This window comes from Coenobita brevimanus, chromosome 7 (assembly GCF_032717465.1).
Source record: "Coenobita brevimanus isolate Jiangsu-jjx chromosome 7, ASM3271746v2, whole genome shotgun sequence".
Taxonomy (NCBI): Eukaryota; Metazoa; Arthropoda; class Malacostraca; order Decapoda; family Coenobitidae; genus Coenobita; species Coenobita brevimanus.
The window spans coordinates 766,661-782,569 of record NC_136960.1 but is presented as its reverse complement, the minus strand read 5'-3'; the positions used below and the strand labels follow the sequence as shown (position 1 = coordinate 782,569).

General features: G+C 38.5%; 1 protein-coding gene across 1 annotated transcript in view; it reads left to right on the top strand.

Annotated features, from left to right (window-relative positions):
- LOC145405075 (glutathione synthetase-like) overlaps positions 1-15,909 on the top strand; it is a 68,616-nt gene that overhangs the window by 18,761 nt on the left and 33,946 nt on the right. The window contains exon 5 of the mRNA XM_080276585.1: positions 828-994. Coding sequence (XP_080132711.1) covers positions 828-994 — 167 coding nt within the window. The remainder of the gene's footprint in view (positions 1-827; positions 995-15,909) is intronic.

Sequence of the window (15,909 nt, the reverse complement as noted above, 5' to 3'; positions counted from 1 at the left end):
TAAATCCTAAACCCATCCAAATGAGTCTAAAAACAAGTTTCTAGCAAACCTAAACCCCCAGATAGCTTTAAAACAAACTGAACTAAGCCTAAAAGCAGTTTATAACTCACTTAATACCCAAAAATAAAATCTAAAAATAATCAAAAATAAGTGGAAAAACTCAGTAAACTGTACTCCCAAACGACAATGTTCACTCCATTTATGACTAAAACACATTAATCATAGTCTTAAAACAGTTTATAAATCAACCTTAACACAAAATATAAGTCTAAAATATTATGAGAATCAGTAAAAAAAATATACATATATATATACCGGGGTTTGGCCATCGTTTGACGGGGTAGGGTGGTATTTCTACCCCTATTGCTATGCCAGGGTATCGCATATAGGGGTATTGTATCTCAGAGTCTGCCTATATATATTATACGATTTGATTATTGTAGTGAATGTATAATACAGTACAGTACAATACTCCAATGGTAGCGAAAACAGTTTAAAAATCATTGGTGTGATCCAGACTAATGTCTGATACATCGGAAAAAGCCCAGGTTAGCAGAGGGAAGTCTGGAGGTCGCTTTTATTGGAATTTTGCTTTTTGGGGGGGAATGGCTTGGGCCCCAGTTAGTCCGTTATAGTGAGGTTTTTCTGTATTGCTACTACTTGTAATGTGTGTGTTTAAGCTTACTACAGTATATCTTCTTCCTTGGAGAATTCATTGGGCTTGAGGTTCTTTGGTTATTCTATAGATAAGCTTTTTTTTTTACACCATGTCTTCTGTTTTGAGTGTGGAGTGTGCCACTCTAGGCCCTAGTTTACCCTGACCATAGGAGGTGAGCCTGGGGTTGGTGCGATCGGACGTGATGCTGACTCAATGCCAGGCCGGCTGCTGTCAACTATGCCAAACACCCCCCTATGTCACATGCCACCAGGTTGAAGTCAACACCATCGCTTCTGGATTTGGCCACATGGGACCAATTTCTGGAGCTATTCATAGGTATAATTATCCCCTTGAATCCAGATGACATCATTTTTGTTTACTCTGGCTGCCCCCAGGTAACACTTTTCAGTTAACAAATTATTTTTTCAGGCTGGAAGTGTTGGATAGATTTCATTAATCTCTTCACATATAAGGTGCATTCTTAATGTGAATAAAATTATCCAGTTGCAGCAAAAATTAACTGCAAAAAAATTATGGCCATTCTTTTTGCCTATTGTTACACCACCAGATTTTTTTATTCAGCTTTAAGAGCCCTCTAGGAGTGAAAGAGTTAATGAAGGTTATATCATATCCTTCCAGTCAGAAGAGTGTTTCCTGAGCTTAAATAATATATATGATCTTAATATCACAAGAATAAACTTTAAAAAAAGATGTCACCAGATTCAAGTACATGTACAGTAGTTAAAAACATTGTATCATTGTGGGCTGCATTAAAGAGGAATTTGAACATTAATTGAATTTGCTTTGTATTGCAGAAACAGTATGTTCATGATGTGATATGGATTGAGCCATTCAGCCATGGGATGTCTTTTTCTTTTATTCTTGCCATATCCTGATTTTAATTAGCTTAGGATAGACTTCAAACTGGAACCCCTACGGTATAAAGAGTCTTTCCTAAAGTTGACTAATGTCATCTGGTAGGAATAAGAGTAAACTAAAATGGATATCAACCCTGATTCAAGAGTTTAAGGTTTACTGGAATGTTTAGCATGAAATTCCTTTTTGAACAGTGAGGTTGATGGATGATAGTCACAATATCATCGCTGAAATGCCATTCTCTTTAGTTCCTCATCAGTAGTACGTGTAATAACTTTTTTATTACTTGCACATTCTCAACTCATTCACTATAGTAACATTTTACACTTTTATTCATGCTACCTTCAGACTTTTTTATTTAGCTTTAGAAAGAGTCAGATCTTGCCTTCATTAACCTTTTTGCCATGATGCTGAATGAAGTTGTATGAAGACAGCATGACTGAAATCAATAGTATGTCATTGTATTGAAGGGGTTAAGCACCATCTGATGCTGGCTTCAGAGTGAAATGATAATCTGCAATACTGTATAGAGTATTCTGCAAAACCAATTAGTAATTCTTCAAAATGTTAAAAATTATTAGTAATACTAAACAGTGAAGTTGCAATCTGTGTAAACTTAATCTACAAGAAGTATCATTTAAGTGGTATAGTACCACTGACAACTAAAAACTGATGCAGACTTCTAATTTATGTAGGTTCAGATATGTCCATGTTACACTTCGATACTTTCCTCTTAATGAGACACTTTTGTGCTGCACACAGGGAGATCAAGGGTGCACCCTCATGCTGTGTATTGATATACAGTAGTCAATTAACCTTGTTGCCCTCACACACTTTTTTAGATGCCTGATGATCTAGAGAGTTGAGGCGCTTCACCCAGATGTGGCTCGTAAGTGTCTACTTTCAAGGGGGTGTATGTGGTTTATTGCTCACATAATATTGTTCAGGGTAGCAGCCGTTCACTTGCCATAAGCGTCTGGATTGAGTTGCCTAGCCTCGGGCTTCTGTATTCCTAATGAGGCAGTACTAGGTCAGATGATGGACGAAGTGATTTAGGTGAACAGATGATAGTAAATCCAGGGAAAATCTGGCTTACGCAGTTGTCATAACATTCTTTAACTATTTAAACTTGTTTATGCCTTCTGTAATATATTGTGGTGTAAGGTTAATGGTTTCTCAGTGGTGGCATGAAATGAATTTCATATGTTTCTGATTTTTTATATAAATTGGCTGGCATTAAAGATGTTTTTAGGCAGCAGTCATATTCCTAAGGAAAGATAATTGGGAAGATAAAATGGAATATTTTTTGGAATAGGACTTTTCATAGATCCGAAAAGGAATGCGCTTTTCATTTGTAGTCAGTCCTCACCGAAAGCTAAGATGTGTGCAGGCACAATGCTAATTTAAGTACATGACTGATGGAGTCAGTCTGGAGTGTACTCATAATGTACAGCACCCTGGTAGTCGGAAAATGTCATCATAGGCTTCACCTTGCTCCGCAAGTGCCGTGCCTTCTTTGGTCTGTAGCTTCATTGCCAAAAGCCTATTGAATCTTTATAGTTTCAGATTGTAGGTCACCAGTCCTTTGACAAAATTTGATGCAGTAATGTTGCTCAATTTGCATAGTCATCGTAGCACAAAACAAAAATGTGACAAACAAGACGAACGTGTCCTCAAACACACACTGCTCAGCAGCAATTGGATTGGGAGGCAGCACTGAACATATTCTAGCTTGTGCACATCGCATCAAGGTCGTGCGTCACTGAGTCACATCCCCTTTCTCCTACTGGTTTACAAGAAAGAAAATATGTTCAGATACTTTTTAACACACCTCATATTTTAAACAGCAACTTTTTTTGGGGGGGGGGGGGGTTGTCTGTTGGGGAGCCTCCTCTCTCCCCAAGAATGTGCCAGTATTACTTGGGCATACCCCAAATCAGGGTCTGTGAAGGCTGGTTGTGGGTGACTGTGAAAAATGAAAGTGTAGGTTCAGAGGTGTGTAAGCTGTTGGGGATGGCATTGGGGATGACCGTGAAAACAGCCCTTAGCCTTAGCCTTAATCTGTTCACTGGCAGGGCACTTGGCAGGCATGATCAGGAAGCTTTATTTCACATCAGAGAACTACAGGTACCACACTATTGTTTGTTCACAGAGCATGCACAGTAGGGACTGTGATAGTTGAGGCACTAGGGTGGCACATGAGAGTCTGGTTAGACCTTGTTAATGCAAGCACAATAGAAATGCATGTTGCAAAATTGCTAATTTTTTAAAACAATCTTTAACTTAAGAGAACATAACTTACCTAACTTACTACTCTCACTACAAGTACCACACTTTTGTTCATTTTTATGACCCTACACAGTAAGGACACATGAGATGCTGGTCAGACCACTTGAACGCAAGCACAGTTGAATTATGTTGCACACTGTTGCTAAGTTTTACTTACAGTATTTTGATTCCAGCACTTCATGTGCAGCTGTTAATGCAATACAAGAATAACTATATTGTTCATTCACAGCATTCTACAATAATGAGTGCAATAGCAGAGCCATGGAAAGACACATGAAATGTGCTGATATAACAGTGTAGGGTGGCAGGAGATGGCTGGGTCAGGAGTGCAAAAAAAATGGACAGTTTCAAAGGGTTGGCACGAGATGCTGGCAGACGGGGAGGGGGCTGCGTAAATGACTCAGAATGGGGTGCAGTGCTTGAATAGGAAGTCTTCTTGGAAATGACAAGCAGCTGTCACCATGCATGATGGGCTTCAAAGGATTGTAAACATTGATTGCTAACGAGTTCTGTTATCTTCAAGCGTGGAAAAGGGTGGTAAAGATTTTACATTGTTAAACTGATTTGTCATTCATTGGGAAATCATATATGGGCATACCCCAGTTTAATGATGCAATTGGTTAAGGAAAAACCCATCGCTAGGCGAGATATCATATCTTGGGGTAGATTTAACATGTAAAGTTTAGGGATGTGTTTTTCATCCTTGGGTTTCCTAAACCCAAAAATATAATCCGAAAATCATCAAAAATAAGTCTGGAAAAAATCAAGCTTAGTAAACTGTACCCCCCATATGACAGTGTTCATCCCATCTATGACTAAAATACATCAATATGAGTGTAAAAACAGTTTATAAATCAACCTAAACACAAAAATTAAGTCTAAAATATCATCAAAATCAGTTTTGAAAAAACAAAACTCATCAATATACTGGGGTTTGGCCCAGCGGGATAGGGTGGTATTTCTACCCCCATCGCTATGCCGGGATATCGTATCTCACGGTCTGCCTGTACTGTACATGTAGTGGAATTTGAGTGTACTGTACTAGAGCTGTTTTGGCTGTGAAATGGTTAATAATGAAATGGCTAAGTAAAGAAACTTTAAACAAGGACTGACTATTGTTGAGTCAATTTACCATTGTGTAGCATGATCTTGGGTGCCTGGTGATCCATTGTGTTAAGGTGCTTCGACTGTATGTGGCTCACAAGATGGCTAAGATTTGTTGTTCAAGTGAGCAACTGACTATTCGCTGTAAATGTTTGGTTTCAATAGCCTAGCCTAACTCCAGGCCCTTAGGCTATTTATGGGGTAGTAAAGGACATAGCAGTAAAGTTTCACCATTGAATTGCCATGTACTATAGATGGCAACTCCACGGTAATCTTTTTTTTCTTTTTGCAGAAGTGCATGTTTTGTAGTTGATCAGATTGCTGTGCTTTAGTGAATTCAAAATAATCAGTCAGTACCAAATATTACTCATTTTACTCATCCTGGTAAGTACCTGTTATGAAGCACTGACTGTATAATTTGCATTTGATGAAAATGACTTGCCTGTTTTAAGACATCAGAGAAGTGTTACAGTGATGAACATTGGGTTATTTTACTGATTCACACATTCAGGTATAATACGAAATCCTTCCAAGTTATGTACATTCATGAGCCTTATTCTCACCCTTAACCCCCTACCCCTAGCTGAAAGGAAGTTATAGCCAGGTTGGTACAGTAAACGCTCTCTGTGTCAAACCCCTTTAAACTGAACCGGCTGTGTCGACCACTTTGACCCTACTGAACTTGTTTATATATCAGACCAAGGGTTGATGTAGTGAGAGAACATGGCCACCAGAGCAAATGAAAGGTAAATAAAGAGTTTTTTTTTTTCTCTTCTGTTGTTTCTTACCAAATGAATATATTCAGTATGCATCTGTATATTTGTGGTAGGTGGGGGCGCCCATCATCCACCCACTTAGTGTAGTGATACCTTGTTTTTTGGGAAGCTCTGCATTGACTGGCAAGCCAAGTGATTTCCTGTAAACCAGGAAACCATTTACAATGCTGGGTGGTAACCTTATAACCAACCAACATGTGTTCCCAACTTGACAACAGGTGGGTTTGCGGTGGGTTAGTGCCCCTCCCCGGAAAACAGCTAACTAAAAATACGAACAAGAAGCCTCGGACCAGGACTGACCAAAAGGTGACGACTAAGGACCGAACAAAGAACTTGGTACGGATAGCTACATGGAATGTAAGAGGTGCAAATGATGAGCTGAAAGAAAGAGAGAGTGTCCAGGTGCATGAGGGTGCAAAAGTGAATGTATGAGCACTAACTGAAACTCAGTGGAGATGGAAGTTTAGAGGGTAAAGTGCTTGAAAGGGTGCATCAGGGAAGAAAGGTTGCATGTTCCTTGAAAGCATTGATAAGAAACAGGGAAGTGAGCATGGAAGTGAAAAAGCTGCTACATGACAGTATTGTGATACCAACTTTACCATATGGAAGTGAAGCTTGGACCATGTTGGAGGGACACAAGTCATGAGTGACAGAAATGGAAATCATTTATTTGAGAGGAGCATGTGGAGTCACATGGAGAGACAGACTGACAAATGAGGAAGTGAAGGAGTGTTGTGGTGTTGATGTGGATGTGATAGGAAGTGTCAAGAGAAACACATTAAGGTGGTTTGGCCATGTGGAGAGGATGGAGAGTGAGAGACTAACAAGGAGGGTGTATGTGAGTGAGATGGAGGGGGGGAGAGGGAGGGGGAGGCCAAGGATGAGATGGAGGGATGGAGTGGAGAGGTATATGAGAGAGGGGGATGTGAGCTGGGAGCAGGGCAGTTAAATGGTGGGGGACAGAGCGACATGGAGGCGATTTGTTTGTGGCCTCCCCTTACAGGATTAAGGCGTCTGGCAATAGATGGATAGATAGATCTGTATAATTTCAAGGTGCATAGTGTAAACCCACACAAATTCAAGTAGAACTGTGAATGCATATAATTCTTTGTGGCATGTGCAAAACAAGATTTACTCTACTGTATATCAAACCTAGATTTGATATAGCCGACCCTACGAAACGTTGGCTAACTATTTTATTGAACTGTCTGATATACTGTCATCCTCTTCTCACAATTGATTCGATATAGCAAGGGTTCACTGTAGTTTGGAGTTTGTGTAGACTGCATGAGTATCTGTCATCGCGCACTGTTCCATTTATAGTCTAACAAAGCTATGGACTACCTCCATAACAATGGGCAACAGGTCTTTGTTTGGTGTGCAGTTCTGGCTATGTCTTCCTTCCAGCCAAGGGATTGGATTAAGGGATGACCATTATAGCATGCAATTCATAAACCAGTAATACATGTATTACTATAAAATCTATATTTCCTGATAATTGAATTTGGAAACTAAATCTTCATCTCATATCAAATCCAGCATTGACTCTGACAGTTTGTATAATATAGAGAAATGCCAAGCACAGAACAGTGGCCCAGTTTATTCAGTGCTTCACCAAAACTTCAGGAATAATGTTTAGGAACCAGATTGGCATAAGGTGGTGTGTAAGTACTAGACATTAATTTGATTGAAATCAAAAGAAAAATGCTGCTGCATTATAATTGCATTAAGTTCTTATTATTTACCAACATTGTTGACAGAAATGGAATCTAAAGGTGAATGTAGGGAAGAGTAAAGTGATGGTCTTTGAGAGAGGTGAAGTCAGTGAATGTACAGCGAGGTTGGATGGTGAGGAATTGGAAAATGTGAGTACGTTTAAGTACTTGGGTAGTGTGATGAGTAAGGATGGAGGTTTGGAGGGTGAAGTGCTTGAAAGGGTACAGCAGGGAAGAAAGGTTGCTGGTTCTTTGAAAGCAGTGATAAGAAACAGGGAAGTGAGCATGGAAGTGAAAAAGTTACTACATGACAGTATTGTGATACCAACTCTAACGTATGGAAGTGAAGCTTGGACATTGTTGGAAGGACATAAGTCAAGAGTGAGAGCAGTGGAAATGAGTTATTTAAGAGGAGCCTGTGGAGTCACATGGAGAGACAGGCTGACGAATGGGGATACAAAGGAGCGTTGTGGTGTGGATGTGGATGTGATAGGAAGCGTTATGAGGAACACACTGAGGTGGTTTGGCCATGTGGAGAGGATGGAGGGTGAAAGACTGACAAAGAGAGTGTATGTGAGTGAGGTGGAGAGGGGAAGAGGGAGGGGGAGGCCGAGGATGAGATGGAGGGATGGGGTGGAGAGGTATATGAGAGAGGGGGCTGTGAGTTGGAAGCAGGGCAGTGAAATGGCGGGGGACAGGGCGACTTGGAGGCGATTTGTTTGTGGCCACCCCAAATAGGATTGAGGCGTCTGGCAATAGATAGATAGATAGATTGTTGACATCCGGAAGTCCATAGTAAGTTACAGAAAAATTGGCTTTTAAAGCTCCACTGCCACTTATCAAATGTATTTAGGCCCACCAGTTTATCACACTTTACATTGCAGGGCTGATTAAAAAAAAGAAAAGAAAAAAAGTTGTGTTATCTTGTAACATGTCCCTGACAGTGAAGACATCTTGTTCATCCAGTCAGTTTTACCATCATAGCCAGCCCGTACTGAACCAGGATAACATTTAACACCCACATTCCATGCCAGGATAAGCTGAGGTTGGAAAAATTCTCCGTATTGCTACATCCAGATGATTTTGTTCAGCTCAGGAATGATCTCTTGTACTGTAGGGAATAGAGGTCTTTTGTACTAAAGGGGATAATAATGATCTCGTGTACCAAAGGAGATAATATTGATCTCTTGTACCAGAGGGGATAATAATGGTCTCCTGTACCAAAGGGGATAATAATCTCTTGAATCAAAGATGTTTATGATATCTTGTACCAAAGGGGATAATAATAATCTGTTGTACTGAAAGGGGTAATACTAATCTCTTGTATATTTATCCTACAATGTTACCCTCTGCATTTTTTGTAAAAAGTACATAAAAAATGCACCTTACACACACTCATTTCATAGAATTCCAAAAAAAAATATTGCCACCATCTACAGTGTAATTATTAATTTTTCATAAAATTAGGATGGATTAGAAAGTGTTGATTTGTTATTGCAGTAAAAGCTCAATTAACCAGAATGCATGGGGATTCTTCCATTGTGGATATGGAATTTTCCAGATAACTGAATGTTACTCTTAGAAATTTTCTGGGAGGTCAAACAAATGAAATAGGACCAAACATGGGACTTTATTTCATAAAGTACATTATTCAGTATTAGATACATTACAGGTAAGATACAGTACAGATACACTACAGTACACAAAAAAGACAGCAAGAGAAATTTGTACAGGACTGAACACAAACCAGCCAACATTACCAAAAATTATTTGAAGAAAAATTTTGCATATGTTACAGACCAAAATAATTTTGAAGACAGCTGCATACACTACTTTACCCTGTACTGTGCAGAACTAATCAAGAATTATAGGGGGATCATTAGGATCATGAGATGAAGATTCAGACAGTGGAGAAGGAGAAGTGGAAGGAACAAGGTCAGGAGCTGAAGAAGTGGAAGGAACTGGGTCAGGAGATGAAGTGGAAGGAACTGGGTCTGGAACTGAAGAAGTAGAAAGAACAGGGTCTTTTTGAATCGGCGACAACAGGTATCCTGAATATTTTTTATCCCATGCCGGATCGAATTTGCTTTCCGGTTATACGGATGTGCTGATGCATCGGATGCCGGTTAATCGAGCTTGTACTGTATTTATACATTTTTCTTATTTTTATTTGCCCATATTTGTTTTTTAAGTTTTGAAATTGTTCTTTATGCCAGCATGTGTAGGTCTCTTCACTTGATGACAGCTTTCCATATGTTGCAATATTAAGCCAGTAGAAGTATATATTATGTTGCCACATTACAATTCCTGTTTAATACATTGTAGCAACACCCTATACATTGCATGATGAATTGTTTGGTTGATTTTATCATAACTGAAATCAATATTATGTTGAATTTTTTTTTATATTGTCAGACCCTTTTGTTGAGAGAAAGAGGAAGAAGTGGCTAGAGTGTTTACATTATAAGGGTTCAGTTGAAATAAGAACTAAATATATTGAGAGCAAGAAGCATGTAAAGAGACTACTGCAGAGGAAAATAAAGGAAGTAAATGATGATCTAGGAAGAAAAATGAATGCAAATTACTCTGAAAATAGGAAGCTATTCTAAAACGAGGTATGGAAATGTAGAAATGACAGTGGAAAGAAATGTGAAAGTGTGAAGGATGGAAGTGGTAGATTATTAACCTATGGGGATGAAGTAAAGACCAGATGGAAAGAATATTTTAAAAGCTTGATGAATGAGAACAGAGAGAGTGCAGCTGCTATAAACATGATTGGTTTTTGGGGGGTGCAGAGAAGGAATGCAGTGCCAGGAAACATGACACTCACACAAGTGAATTACACTGTGATTCGACTGAAAAATGGGAAAGCAGCTGGGGCTGATGAAGTGTATGCAGAGATGATTAAATGTAGTGGAGAGATTGGAATGATGTGTTTGTTGAAGATATGTAAGAAGGCATGGATGAGTGAAACTGTGCCATCAGAGTGGAAAAGGCTGTGATTGTACCCCTGTACAGTAATAAAGGTGAGTGAAGTGAATGCAAGAATTATCGTGGCATAAAAGTATATTGAGTGTGGCAGGGAAGGTATATGGAAGAATTATTATAGAGAAAGTATGAGAGATATCGGAAGTCCTAGTGAATGATGAACAGGGTGGCTTTAGGAGTGGCAAAGGATGTGTGGATCAAATATTTGCAGTAAGACAGATAGTGGAGAAGGCCAGTGAGAAGGACTGTAAGGTGTTTATGGCATTCATGGATCTGGAAAAAGCATACAACAGAGTAGACAGAGAAGGATTGTGGAGATTTTGCTCATGTACGGTGTAGATGGTAAGCTGCTAGGTGCTGGCTAGAGTTTTTATGATGGTAGTGAAGCATGTGTAAGGGTAAATGGACATCTGAGTGAATGATTCACGATCAGTGTGGGCGTGCAACAAGGTTGTGTGATGTCCTCCTGGTTGTTCAATATATATATATACATATATATATATATATATATATATATATATATATGTATATATATATATATATATATACATATATATATATATATATATATATATATATATATATAATATTGCCAGACACCATAATCCCGTAAAGGGTGGCCATTTGACACTGAGTTAGTTGTTTTACAGGGAGGGGCACCAACCCTCCACCAACCCACTTGTTGACACGTAGGGAGCTCGTATGGTTTGGTTATATGGTTACCACCCAGCGTTGTAAATGGTTTCTTGGCTTACAGGAAACCATTTGGCTTGTCACTCAATGTAAAGCCACCTGTAAAGGAAAGAAAAGGAATAAGAAGTGACAGGAAAGATAGGAGAAATAGGAAGAGAGGAGGGCAGGCACAGAAAAAGAATTATAAAAGCTAAGAAAGTAGGCAGCACTACATCAAGTGAGTGGATGGTCGCCACCACTTACCACAATATATATATATATATATATAATATATATATATATATATATATATATATATATATATGGTTGGGGTGATGAGAGAAGTAAAAACACAAGTAATAGAGAGAGGGATGGTGTTGGTAATGAGTGGTGATGAATGGAATATCTCAGATTTGTTTTATGCTGGTGATACAGTAATACTTGCAAATACCGGACAAGAACTTGGTAGACTAGTGCAGAGTTTTGCTGATGTCTGTGAGCATCATGCCTTGAGAGTAAATGTAGAAAAGAGTAAACTGATGGTTACTGAGAGAGAAAGTGACTTCCAGTGTGATGTTACAGTGAATGGAGAGAGACTGGAATTGGTGAGAGAGTTCAAGTACCTGGGTACTGTGACAGAAGAAAGAGGAGAATGTGCAAAAAAAGTGGAAAGTAGAGTGACGGAAGGAAGGGAAGTAGCTGGTGCTATTAAGGCCTTGATAAGGAACGGAGGCTTGAATGTTGCAGCTGCATGAGGCTTACATGAAGGAGTGTTAGTGCCAACTTTAACATGTGGATGTGAGACTATGGTATGGCATGAAAATGATAAGTCAAGAGTTAGAGCAGTGGAGATGGGACTGCTGAGGAATGTATGTGAGGTACAGAGAGTTGATAGGATATGAAATAATGTGATTCATGAAAGATGTGGAGTGACGAAGTCTGTGGACACCAGAATCAAAGAGAGTGTACTGAGATGGTATGGTCATGTAGAGAGAATGGATGATAGTAGAGTAGTGAAAAAGGTATATCTGAGTGAATTTGTAGGAGGGAGGAGGTGAGGTAGGTCAAGGAGAAGGTGTAGGGATATGGTGGATGAGTGTGTGAGGAAGAGAGGTATGGAAGTCGGTGAGGCCAGGGGACTGACGAGAGATTGAGCTGGTTGGATGAATGTTGTGAGAAAAAGTGCATGATCAGGGATTTGGCACCCCATTTTAACATGACAGCTTCTGGATGGCTCTGTCGGATACGTTAATGCGAAGCTACAGAATGTGGTGAATGTTTTGGGCGTATCAGATAGAGCCAGGATTCCGGGGGCTTGAATAATGAGTGAATTGAAACATGGCCTATTGAATTGGGCAAACTTGGGCTGTCTGGACATTGCTACTCCTCACCCTGCCTTAGGGTAGGAAAGAAGGTCTGGATGATGATGTTGTCAGATTTTTTTGAGTGTTATGGTAATGTTTATTTTATACTCTGTCAGACTTTTTCTGTATTATGATAATTAAGGTATTCAGGTCCCCAATCCTGCAAAACCATGCTCAGTAGTCACATTCGATAAGAGTGACTGTATACATGTCAACATTTAATGTTGTGGGAATGGATGTCATAAGCTTTAAGTCTTAAACAATTGATAACAGCTAAACATGTATTATGAATCAGTGTTACTGAAAAACCAGAGTAGGATTGTAGATAGTCGTTGTTGTGACTTTTAGTAGCTGCAGTTCATGAATCATGATTAAGTATACTGTACCATAAATATTTATTAACAGCTGAAAGTTTCACTGTTGTGTAGTCATATTGTTATAATTTTTTATAGTGAATACCTGGAGTACTACAAGCACAAGCCTGTTCATTATTATTGCGCCAACTTGCTTGGTTCTTCTCCATCAAGCGTATGATTTTATTCTCCTTTATGCTCCCATCTTGTAGCAAAATTTGGTGTTGGTATCTATTATAATAATTTATACCATGAACATATACACTGCAGAGAAGGCATGGTGTCTTCCAATATTTGTGGAGTTAATCTTTTTCTGTCTTGTAAAATATATTAATAGTGCTTTGAAACTATTGTCATTTTGTAATAGTTTTATAATCTGGAGCATTAAGGAAGCATAGTCTACAAGGAAAGGCTAAATGGTGTTCCTTATTTCTTTTGATGTTGCAGTTCTTGGTAAGTACTGCATTGGGTCTTTTACAGTAATTGACCCCCTTATACCAGTGTGGTGTCCGTTTTAGTTAATTCGTGCTGCTACGATGCAGTTTTTTTTAGTTCAGGGAAGGCCCCTCATGTTGAAGTGGTGTTACTAAGTCTGTACAAGTCTGTCCTAAGGTGGATATTGTTGTCAGAATGGCAAGAATAAGGGAAAAGGCCTTCCCAAGGGTCGAGGGTTAATTTTTCTTAAGTAATACAAACAGTCCTCAATATAAGTCAGGAATGTCTTCCATTTTCCTTGTAGTTGGTACTGTAAATTAGGGGAAACTGGCAAATGAAGTTTATATACAACAATTTATAGATAAGTTTTGTGTAATTTATTGTGGACTTAACCTTTTCAATCCAGTGACCTTTCCCCCCCCCTGAGCTTTGATGATTAAAATCATCTTATGGTAAAATTTTAATAAAATTATAAATATGCCACTGGATTGAATGGGTTGATACCAAAAGAAGCATCAAGACAACTTATACCAAGGACTTACTGTATATTACGTAGAAGACACGAGGAACATCAGTATGTTGGTAAATTGATGCTATTCATGTCAACTCATTAATAAATTGAACCTCTTTAGTTTGGTGATGTAATTTTTTTTTATTTATGATGTTGATAGGCAATTTTATTTAGTTTTGGAGAGTACCCAGTTAGTGAAGGGATTAATCTAAGTTTTTTTATCCAAGGTTCCCAGTTCCAAAAGTCTCTCCTAAACTAAATAAGGTTGTATGGATGTAGCAAGAATGAATTAAAGAAAATGTTATCAGACTGAAGAGGTTAAGCTGCTTCTGAAACTGCATGCGTTCCGTAGTTTGGTAATGGTACCGTGCTTGTATTGTTTAGTAACCGGGCTGTGGCTTGCCTGCGAAATGTAGTTATGGTGTTGGACTTTACATTATGCAGTATTACAGTATTTCGGATGCCTTAATTCCAGAAAAGATGGCCATAAACAAATTGTCCACATGTCAGCCTGTCATTTGCCATTAAGCTACCTGTTCTCCAGCACACACCACTCTTTCATAAAACTCTCTGCTCCATCCTTCCATTTTATCCTCAGTCTCCCTGTTCTCTACCCTGCAGCGGAGGGTCAGAAATGATACAACTCATGCCAGCATTTGATTATTTAATGGTTTATGAACTTTATACATTCATAAGATATTAACATTTAACACACTGATACATCCAGTCACAATTCTATGTTTTGATACTTATTTCTGGCCTTGAGTATACAGTAATTTAATTATATAAGATTGTTTATCCATGATGTAACATAACTCTCATTTAATCCCTTGCATCTGTTTTATATATATATATATATATATATATATATATATATATATATATTAATTATTGCTACCACACAGTTTTATTCAGCATTTTACTCTCAGGTACAGCCAGCTCTTTTCCATGTTTTCCCATAAGAGTTCAAATGCCACAGTGAAATACCAGGGAGATAGAAATTCAAACCATGAACTCATATTGTACACTTTAGGCTTTAAACCTGTCAAGTCTATGCAATGTTATCATCACAGATAAACCACAAAAATAGCTCAAATTTCAGAATAGGGTGCTGAAAGTTATGGAATATCTTAGGAGTATTAGCCTTTTTTTTTTTTTCCTCAGTTCTGTTTGACATAAAAATCCATATTGAATGATGTCTTAACATAAATAACTCTTCAGGAAGTAGGTTACTACCTGCACAGTAGTTATATTGTATTCTGTAAGTTATGTACTCTGTTTATATAGCAAGACCCTTTTAATAGAGGCAGTAGCCAGCTAGCTTTACATCCATTTCATACAACAGCTTTTTAAGATGGTCCTTAAATATAGGAAACTATCTGTGTAAAATATCATATTTAGGTAAATTTTTTGTTAACCCCGTGACTCAGGTCACATATTGTATTTTTATTTGTCTTGCATCTCCAGATTATTTTATTCACCTTATGGAGGAACATGTTATGTTGAGGTTAATAGAGATTGTTTCTAACCCCTCTCTCAACAGAGCCACATTAAAACTGAATTTAATCATCAGGAGCTAGTAGCCATAAGACCCCTTTCAGGTGTACTGTATCGACTTTTTGCCGTCCACCGTGGATGACATGACGTTGTGCCTTCAAATAACCATTGGTATCAATAAGAGCTTTCACACGCATTGACCACGGCAAAACGCTGTTCACAACCACGATGGTTACCATGGCACCTTTTTCAGTTTGACATAACGTCATGCCTTCCCTGGCATAAAAAGTACTCAGCACTGTATTGACATGTTCAGACAGGTCAACCTCCGACGTGCCAACGCACGACACAAAATGTGTTCAACATTCATTTTCTTGCATACTGTTGTGCGAGACAGTTCACTGTTGTTGTTTGGGCTGAATGATGGAGGAAGATGTCAATGCTGAACTGCTAATCAGGTTAGTGTGTTGAGTCGATTAAGGAGCTCATCAGAACTTGTTCTTGATATCCTAAAATAATTTAAAAATTTGTTTTCATCACTTCTTAAGTCTAGATATAAGATGACGAAAGATCCAACCACTGGTCTTGCAACATAAAGGATGAGCTCACTTTCTGCCTCGTGAATGCTTATTTTTTTTTACCTTGAAGCACAAATACAGTAGTGCAATTAC